General features: G+C 52.7%; 1 protein-coding gene across 3 annotated transcripts in view; it reads right to left on the bottom strand.

The window, feature by feature from the left end:
* Window positions 1-10,451, bottom strand: part of GNG12 (G protein subunit gamma 12) — a 62,044-nt gene that overhangs the window by 5,348 nt on the left and 46,245 nt on the right. For all 3 annotated transcript variants that reach the window (XM_077276807.1, XM_077276806.1, XM_077276805.1), the window contains one exon: window positions 49-153. In XM_077276807.1, coding sequence (XP_077132922.1) covers window positions 49-141 — 93 coding nt within the window. In that variant the 5' untranslated portion in view covers window positions 142-153. The remainder of the gene's footprint in view (window positions 1-48; window positions 154-10,451) is intronic.

Raw genomic sequence — 10,451 nt, 5'->3', positions numbered from 1 at the left:
CAGGATGCCGGATTACTGGGATGAGAGGGACGGGAAGATGGAGATTACCTTTATTCTTTCTATGGACGCCTCCACCTTCAGCTGCTGGACGGTTCTCCGTGCTTGTGCTATGTTGTTGGTGCTGGCCGTTTTGGTAGACATCTTTGGTGAAGTCTATGGACAGAGAAGATTAGAACAATCACCAAATATACATCTTGGAAAGTTCTACTCACACTGTCTACAAGACACATAATGAAGATGTAAAGGAGGAGAACACGCTAATAACAGGAGGCGAGAAATTTCCCAAGGGCAGCGATCGCTGGGACCACCAGCCATCCCGGGAGTGGAGGTCAAGCCTGCGCAGCTCCGTTCACAAGCCATCCCGGGAGTGGAGGTCAAGCCTGCGCAGCTCCGCCCCGTTCACAAGCCATCCCGGGAGTGGAGGTCAAGCCTGCGCAGCTCCGCCCCGTTCACAAGCCATCCCGGGAGTGGAGGTCAAGCCTGCGCAGCTCTGCTCCGTTCACAAGCCATCCCGGGAGTGGAGGTCAAGCCTGCGCAGCTCCGCCCCGTTCACAAGCCATCCCGGGAGTGGAGGTCAAGCCTGCGCAGCTCCGCCCCGTTCACAAGCCATCCCGGGAGTGGAGGTCAAGCCTGCGCAGCTCCGCCCCGTTCACAAGCCATCCCGGGAGTGGAGGTCAAGCCTGCGCAGCTCCGCCCCGTTCACAAGCCATCCCGGGAGTGGAGGTCAAGCCTGCGCAGCTCCGCCCCGTTCACAAGCCATCCCGGGAGTGGAGGGCAAGCCTGCGCAGCTCCGACCCGTTCACAAGCCATCCCGGGAGTGGAGGTCAAGCCTGCACAGCTCTGCCCCGTTCACAAGCCATCCCGGGAGTGGAGGTCAAGCCTGCACAGCTCTGCTCCGTTCACAGACGTTCAGAGAATGCAGTCCCATATTTCAGACAGACCCGTAGACAAGGAGCGGAGCCAAGGTGTACATTTGTCCTCCGATCGCTCTTCAGGTGGGGCCCCATTCTCAGAATCATTGGGGGTCTCCGCGATCGGTGAGTTAGCCCCTTACCTGTGGTATTCTTCTGTGTAACAGACAACAACCGTGTGTGTGGTCTGATCCTGCAGTCACTCTGCCATTTACTCGTCTTATTACTAACTCATTTCCTAGGTCAGCAGAAGGCTGGTCGGCGATGTGACTGCTGGACTAGACTACACAGGATTTGTAGTCTGTTACCATGGAGACACATCAGTCTACAGAGGCGCTGTATGCAGGACGGGAGATCTTCAAAAGGAGGAGAATCGGGCTGCTGAATTTCAACATGCCCAATCCTTTCTTCATACAGACGAGTGACCCTATATACACACTTGGCTCAGCTGATCATGTAGCTCCTAAAGTCAGTGGGTTGGGCAGATTTTCAGGTGTATGGCCACAATTTAAAAATATATATATTTTTTCCTTTCTGTAGATAAATGTGAGAAAATAAAGTCACATTATGAATACGAGACCATTAATAAACCTATAGGTAAAGTACATTAGACATTGTGTCCGATCAGACACGGAGCGACTACATGCGAGCCCTTGTTCTCTACACGCCGGTCGGGAGCCTGGAATCACCGGCCATAAAGCTGCTGTGCGAGAACCAATGACGCAGAAGACAAGGACGCAGGAACCTTCATTAGTGAGGATCTCAGAACGTGGCAACAGCGCAGGACGGGGACTGGTTACTAAACCGTAGAGACATGCGACATGGGACTGCGGCCAAGGCTGAACACGACACGGCCCCACGGCTCGGCCCGAGGAGGCGCAGAGCAGAGACGGCAAGGTGAGCGCGGCACAGTCACCGCAGCAGCAGAAGGCAAAGCCGAGATCGCAGGTGATCGCCCCACACGTCTCCACGGCTGATCACAAGCATAGTGAAGGTTTCCCGGCAGAGCCGCAGGTTGCACTATGCAATGATCAGCAGCAGAAATCACTCAGATCCCTGGACGGTGGCATCGAGCCAATCCTACCGTAACACATGGCAGGATGCATGGGACGGGGCCATTACGCTCCACGTCTGTGGCCTTGGACGACCCCTCCGGATCATGTAGAATAAAAGGGATCAGGCTGCCAATGAGGGAAAGATGGCGGCCAGGACTGAGGCTTCCTGACCAAGCGCTTGTCCTTTGTGTTGCCACTATCCTTACAAGTCAAATTAAAGTCACCTGGAAAGGGCTCAGTCCCTACATTTTAGCAATGGCTGGGGGGATCCAGGCGTCCCACCCTAGTGATGTGATGGACAGGGGTTTTCCGACATCCCCTCATTACTTTGGTATTACATTTAGCCTTTTGTGCAGCCATCGGTGGCTGACGTCGGTGACATTTGTGACTATTTTATACCCTGCATTAATAAACAAAGCGGTTCCACCTGTTTGAGCAGCGAGACGTCACGACGGCCGGGACACGCAGGTAAGGATTTGTCAACAGCTCAATATTAACCCCGTGATCGAGGGAGATGCTCAGTGACGGGAGTCACACCGGGATGTGGTCAGATCAGATCCTAACCTGTACGGGAACACGTGAGCGGCAGGAGTTATTCTGACAATTTGGATACAGTGATCGCTCGCGCTCTGCTGGGTTATTGGCTTTGATTGATGGGATGCACATCTGTCTGACAGTGACCACAAAAATGCAACATGGCCGGCATCTGCCATCAATCCGCTCTGACCGGTCATAGAAATGCACAGATTGGCAGAAAATGATCTAAATCGGCCATTAAAAGCCTCCGGTGCACGGCCGTGAAGAGTCCGATCACTACGCATCACCACCTGGAACTTCAGACTTCTCCCTCGTTCCCAGGACGGGCTCCGATCCCAATCTAGTCACCGAATATTCGTATCACGCACAATGAATAAATGATCTGCAGAGACCATGGTGACGGGTTAGGGTCTCCTCTGCTTCAATCAGACCGGTCCCAGCAGTCGGACCCCCAAAAATTAATAATGTAAACTTGGTACAATCCCTTTAATTCCCCTTTCTAATCAAGCAAGTTCTATGGAGACCTAGACAAATGGCTGCCGAGAATCGGCTAGTGTTTGGCCAGATCTGGCACGGTACATAGCGTAGAGAGGGCCATGTGCTCCAACATCCACAACCAGTTTACAGCAGTGTCCGGGGCCACGACGGATCCACATCATCACAACTCGCCGCTCGTGACTCATCCTCCAAACTAAAAAACAAAAAACAGGCTCAGCCCTGTAAATAGCCGAATGTGCGCAGCTCTGCCGGGAGGTGCAGGTATGTGGCTGCGAGTGCACCTGCCCATTGTGCACGGGGGAATTCTGTATAATGACGTGGACCAGAGAAAGTCTGGATTATTCACATAACTGACAGATTATACTCGGAGGAAATAACGCAGCCAATCTGACACAATGCAACGCCACACCTGCGATCACAGGTTCTATATACCGTCATGGAGGACACCGCAAGGTTTACATATACCCATCCCTGGCCATACACCGGAGGAGGAGCGCTGAGCAAAGTGCAATATCCAGAGGCGTCTAGAAATGAGAAAAAAAAAATCTATCACACTCCCGGTCCGATGTCCAGTCCGGGCCTCTTCACATCTGCATCCGCGGTCCGGCATTCTGGACGCCTCTGGCACTTATCAGGCCCCTGCAACTTCTGCGGGAAACAATCACTGAGACTGGATCTTCCAAGACTTCAACCAAACCCCAAAAACAAACTAAGGTGCAAGGAAAAAAAATCCTCCCTGTGCCCGAAGGCCCCATTATATCGATGCCATTTTCACACTTTACACCGTGCACTTTTTAAAGCAGCTGGCAGCATTCCCCCCCGTCCACCAATCACATCCAGAACCCGTGCCCCCCGTCCAACAATCACATCCAGATCCCGTGCCCCCCGTCCAACAATCACATCCAGAACCCGTGCCCCCTGTCCAACAATCACATCCAGATCCCGTGCCCCCCATCCAACAATCACATCCAGATCCCGTGCCCCCCGTCCAACAATCACATCCAGATCCCGTGCCCCCCATCCAACAATCACATCCAGATCCCATGCCCCCCGTCCAACAATCATATGCAGACACCGTGCCCCGTACAACAATCGTATCCAGACCTCGTGCCCGCCGTCCAACAGTCATATACAGATCCCTTGCCCGCCGTCCAATCATATGCAGATCCCGTGCCCCCTGTCCAGCAATCGTATCCAGATCCCGTGCCCCCATCCAACAATCATATCCAGGTCCCGCGCCCCACGTCCAATCAATCATATCCAGATCCCATGCCTCCCATCCAACAGTCATATGCAGACCCCATGCCTCCCATCCAGCAATCATATCCAGATCCCGTGCCCCCCATCCAATCATATGCAGATCCCGTGCCCCTATCCAACAATCATATGCAGATCCCGTGCCCCATCCAACAATAGTATCCAGATCCCGTGCCCCCCCATCCAACAATCATATTCAGATCCCGTGCCCCCCCATCCAACAATCATATCCAGATCCCGTGCCCCCCGTCCAATAATCATATGCAGACCCCGTGCCCCCATCCAACAATCATATCCAGATCCTGTGCCCCCTGTCCAACAATCATATCCAGATCCCGTGCCCCCTGTCCAACAATCATATGCAGACCCCGTGCCCCCCATCCAACAGTCATATGCAGACCCCATGCGTACAGCTGGCGCTGGGTGTATTGGGGCCACACATGCTCTGCGGTGGCCAATCTGAAACCAGTGAAGGCAGTGGATCTCTGGAGACTCGGATCCTCCTGCGTTTCCTGTTGTGCAATTATGCAAACGTCCTGCAGACTGGGGATTCGGCGGTGGGGAAAAGTCAACAAAGTTTGCAGGTTTCAGGAAGCTGCGCGGGCAGACAGCCAAGTTTCTTCAAGTCATTCACAATCCCTGGGCTGAGAAGTTGGTCCAGACAAGTTAGAAAGCAATAAAGTGACGGGCACTGGGGTCGAGGGAGCAAACAAGGTCGATTATTGTACAAGAAGTCGGATTTTACTGGTTAAAGTTTGGAGGAAACATTATGGGGGGGTGGTCTCACGGTACATACTACACACAGAAGAGCGCCCAGAACAAATGGCGGCTTTGTCTATGGTCGGACAGAACCCCAGATCTCCGCCATAGTCAGAAGTAAATGATGCAATTCTAGCTGCCACCACTGGGGGCGCTCACACGGGCCGCACATGCATCCTGTAAAGGCCACATTGTGTAACTTGCAGGATCCAGGAGGAGTTTTCTCATGCAGAATCCACATATCAGGCTTTACTCCCCCTCTGTGAACCCCATTCACATCAATGAGAGGAAAACTTTGCAAATTTGCAATTTCACGCGACAAGCAAAAGGAGAATTGCCACGGAGATCCAGGACAAATCCGACCCTTGTAAAAGCACAAAGCACAAGTAACCAGCAAATCCTTTACTTCTAACTAGAGAAGAAAAGCAAAAAATTATAACCAGTCTCTAAACAAGGGATTATTGATTAGCCGCGGATTATTGACGATTTTCCCTTCATCTACACGCAGCCCCGACCTTCCAGTCTGCAGCTCCTCTGGATTTACAACCGGATTCCTGCCCGCAGTCACAGATTCATCTCCACACGGAGATTTCTCATATTACCTGATGAAAGTAGGGGAGAAAAAGGAAATAGCAAGCCCCCAATATTGTATTATTACATGTCCAATGGGGGTCCCATCATTCAGGGGTCCAGCCGCAGGAGCCCCCAGGGATACAGAGAAAGGCTCTTCTATGCGATGTTGGAACAGATGGGTAGCTGTGCAGGTGGTCTCATGATCTGTGGGGGTCCTAACACTCAGAATCCCACTGATCCCAAAACGGTCACCCGTCATTTAGGAAGGTGAAGACTTTAAGGGTATGTGCACACGTCAGGATTTCTTCAGGAATTTTTGCGTTTTTTTTTTTTTTGCAGATTTCCCGGATAAAAACGCTATAATTCTGCACAAAAAACGCATACATTATGCATCCTATCATTTAGAATGCATTCCGCATTTTTTGTGCAAATGTTGCGTTTTTTTCCACAAAAAAAAAACGCAATCCGGAAAAAGAAGCAACATGTTCATTATTTTTGTGGATTTTTTTGCGGATTTCCCATGATTTTGGAGTGTCAGGAGAAAAACGCAAAAATTCAGCAAAAAATTAGCGCAAAAAAAGCCGCATGCGGATTTCTGGCAGAAATGTCCGGATTTTGTCAGGAAAATCCTGACGTGTGCACATACCCTAAAGGGAAATCCCTTTAACACAAAGTTTTCTAATATTCAAAAAAGGCAGCCTTCTTCCAAAAACAGCCCCCCTCATCACAGGCAGTGTGCGAGATTGCAGCCCACCCGCATTCACTTAACTACTGCTGCAATACCAGATACAACCTAGAGATCGGGGAGGCGCTGTTTATTGGATGAAGGCAGTCTTGGTCTTTTTCTACTGCTGGACAACTTCTATTAAAGAGTTATTAACAAAATGCAAAATCATCATTTATCCAAAGAATAGTTGATTATTTAGGGATTGGTGGGAGCCCCCCATTGATCTTGAGAACAGGGATCCTGTGCATTCCCTTTAAGTTTCCGTGTCCCAAAAGATGCCGGCTAAAGGGGCCCTATAGTGGGATGTTTAGGGGTCCCCAATACAGCCAGCGTTGCAGTGTATACCCCCAGTGTCCTTTCCCAGCAGATTGCCAGCGTTTCAATGTGTCAGGAGGAGCGGCGGTTTCTTGCAGTTTCATCATGTCTCGCGCCCGCTGTCCTCGCTGCTGACTGTACACGGGATCTTTACCCCACATTCTCCAGACTCAGAAGATCAGAGAGTAATGAACCAGTTAACACCTGCACTGGCTGATAACAGAGAACAATAGACTGCAAACAAAAGGTAACAGATGTCAGATAGAGGGTCCTCAGTGTTCTGTCTGTTCACAGGTGAGGCGCATTGTCCGAGGGAACAAAAAAAGTCTTATTTCAGGGAGAAAAGGAGAAAGTGGAGCAAAGACCCGGCCTCGTCCTCCGGGGGCAGCGCCTGGGCCGGGGGGCTGCAGGTCTGTGTGGTCTTCTAGGCTGGCGACCACATCCAATAATGGCTCAATATCTGCAGAATGGGAATTTTCCACTAAATGTTTTTCTCTTTTTTGTGAGTTGGCAGCGCCCGGCCCCCCACATCCGGGGTATATTCTTCGGGGCGCACATCTGCTGGCGTCACCGGTTACATGGCCGGGCTCTGACGCTCTCCGGTACAATACACCCCGGGCCGGATAACAGCCGCCACCTGTAATCAGGTTATACAACCCGACCTAGAAAAGCCGTGACCTACTCCGGCAGGAACGCCGCAAAGCCATCCATAGCCGGCGCCGTTAACCCCTTCACGGCCCACAGAGGACAGGAGAGGCCCGCCACCGAGATCGGGAATGTGCGGGCACCGATAATAGATTATCTGCAGGTAGGGTGGTCTCATACAGCACAGGGGGCTTATCTGTGTATAGTGTCCACTATCCTGACTTATCTATCTATTATCTTAAAGGGCCAGTACACTTTACAAGTAGACAGAGTGTGTGTGACGCTGCACTGATCATGGGGGGCTGCACTGATCACAGGGGGACTGCACTGATCACAGGGGGGGCCGCACTGATCACAGGGGGGGGGCCGCACTGATCACAGGGGGGGCCGCACTGATCACAGGGGGGGCCGCACTGATCACAGGTCTTTTGCCTTCTCATTTTCAAGGGTTGCACACAGAATATCGGTTGATCACATAAAAAGCCCTCCCTGCAGATGCATACGGGTGGGTCGCACTTGGGGGTACGTGCCCGGCTATGGAGGCCTAGCATGGTCCTATCCTGCAGCCTGAGGCTTGTGAGACGTTCTGCTGAGAATCTAGACCCTCGGCCATTACGGCAATCAGTCACAGAGCGGCATTAATCGGAGGTGATCAGCCCAGGACCGGCGAGGACCAGACCCTCGGCCCGGCGGGATTACAGGGAGCTGTGATAATTAGGTCACAGACCTACACAGTGGAGAAGCCGACAACTGGAACGACCCGGGGCCTGGTAACTGGAACAATCCTGAGGGGAACGGCCGTCTCCAGACACAATGTCAGAACTTTCCCCGAGAGCGAGGGTCCGACATCCACAAGTCCGACCCTGGGCCCCCACCTAACAATCATCTCAGATTACTGTGAATATAGCCGTCTCCTCCGACCATCTACCCCCATCAGACCAGATGACCCTGCTCGTTCCTGCCAAGTGGTTAAATCACTTCTTCCTGGGGACGACGGGCGATGATCGAGGCCTTTCGGCTTCCAGAGGCCATCACCAAACTTTCCCAGATCTCTGAATGGTAAATGTGGCCACAAGACCCTGAAGATCGGCTTTCCAGGCAACGTTAGAGCAGTGTAAAGGGGGCAGACATGATGAGGTATGGTGGTCTGCAGGGGGCAGACATGATGAGGTATGGTGGTCTGCAGGGGGCAGACATGATGAGGTATGGTGGTCTGCAGGGGGCAGACATGATGAGGTATGGTGGTCTGCAGGGGGCAGACATGATGAGGTATGGTGGTCTGCAGGGGGCAGACATGATGAGGTATGGTGGTCTGCAGGGGGCAGACATGATGAGGTATGGTGGTCTGCAGGGGGCAGACATGATGAGGTATGGTGGTCTGCAGGGGGCAGACATGATGAGGTATGGTGGTCTGCAGGGGGCAGACATGATGAGGTATGGTGGTCTGCAGGGGGCAGACATGATGAGGTATGGTGGTCTGCAGGGGGCAGATATGATGAGGTATGGTGGTCTGCAGGGGGCAGACATGATGAGGTATGGTGGTCTGTAGGGGGCAGATATGATGAGGTATGGTGGTCTGTAGGGGGCAGATATGATGAGGTATGGTGGTCTGCGGGGGGGTCCGCAGGTGGAGCAGTGAGCCCCACATGCCGCCCCACGCTCTCATCTCTGCGGTTTCACACTTTGGTCGCTGCGTCCTCACCTCCGTGTTCGTGGTGTGGAGCTGTGTTTGCAATGTGTTACACAACTGCCTGGCATTAACCCCGTCATGGAAAGCTTCCTACCTCCTAGAAACAACGTGGGAACTTCCGGATATCAGAAGCAAATGTAAAACCTCTGCGGCGTCCGCATCCTCCCAGGAGAAGATGATGTTCTACACACCGATGAGAAAAGACGCCAAACTGCCCTCCCATATCGGGAGCAGACACGGGGGGCCGTGCACCGAAGGAGACCCCCGAAACCTCCGTCCTGCCAAGAGGATAGCGGCGGCCGGCTATAGCATCAGTCACACAGAGGAGTCACAGCCTCTGCCCTCTGACCACCATCAAGAACGCAGGGACCACCGAAGCCCTGGATAGATGGCATGATACGTGGGGTCCCACCTGTCAGATCCCCACCATTAATGAATAACGGGGGCCCCAATTATATGTCCCCCATCACCTAGCTGCAAGACCCCAACTAGGATGTTCAGTGGATCGCTGAATGAACACGGCGCCCCCCAGAGGTCAGACCCCCACGTTATCCAGTGGCTGGGAGATAAGGCGTCAGGCTGGGATATCCCTTTAATAATAGACATAAGTGTCCAGAGGACGAATCACACGACGTTACACAGCGAGAACGGGAGATGGTAATGGATGACGGATGTGCGAACCTTCACCCAGAGTGAGACAACGAGGGAGTGATCACATCTAGGGATCACAGGGGAGCGGATCACATCGTGTGGAGCCATCGTTACCGGAAGAAGGTCGGACACCCTGCGTACCCCGTTATAGTCAGTCATGTGACAGATGGTCCCGTGTACCCCTTTATAGTTAATGGGGGTCAGTCACGTAACATATCTGCCCCTGTATACCCTTTTACAGAGGGTCAGTGACATGACATCTCCCCTGTGTACCCTGTTATAATCCATGGGGGTCCGTTATGTGACAGATCTCCCCTCCATGATGTGAGCGGAGCCGGATCGGTTTGGTTTCAGTCTGGAGGGTCTGTATCAGGACACACAGGGCCCTCATTGTGGCCCATCACTATCACTGAGGATGGGGGTGTTCAGCCGGGAGGGGGCTCTCACCAGACCACCACCTGCTGGGACAATTAGGAGGATAACTGGGGAGGAGAGGACGAGAGACCTGCAAACCCTCCGATAAGAAGCAATTAGCACATGGACGCTGAAAGGCTCCGGGGATAAGAAACCAAAGAAGAAATGAGGAGGAGGAGGAGGAGGAGGAGGAGCGCCATCAGCCGGACACCGGCACCGAACGGATAATCAACGCTTAGAAAATTATTTGATGACTATTAAAATATATATATTTCCATCCAGGTTAAAAAACGATAATCAGAAACCCCTGAGGGTCACCAGTAAGACCCCGGCTTTCCCATCGTCACACATGGGCCGGCTAGGATGCCCACTGACTGCGGAGTCCTGCGGGGGGCGACCTGTGCCCTGTTTGGGGGGTA

Source organism: Ranitomeya variabilis, chromosome 8 (assembly GCF_051348905.1).
Source record: "Ranitomeya variabilis isolate aRanVar5 chromosome 8, aRanVar5.hap1, whole genome shotgun sequence".
Taxonomy (NCBI): Eukaryota; Metazoa; Chordata; class Amphibia; order Anura; family Dendrobatidae; genus Ranitomeya; species Ranitomeya variabilis.
The sequence above is the reverse complement of the archived record's forward strand: the minus strand, read 5'-3'. Positions and strand labels throughout refer to the sequence as shown.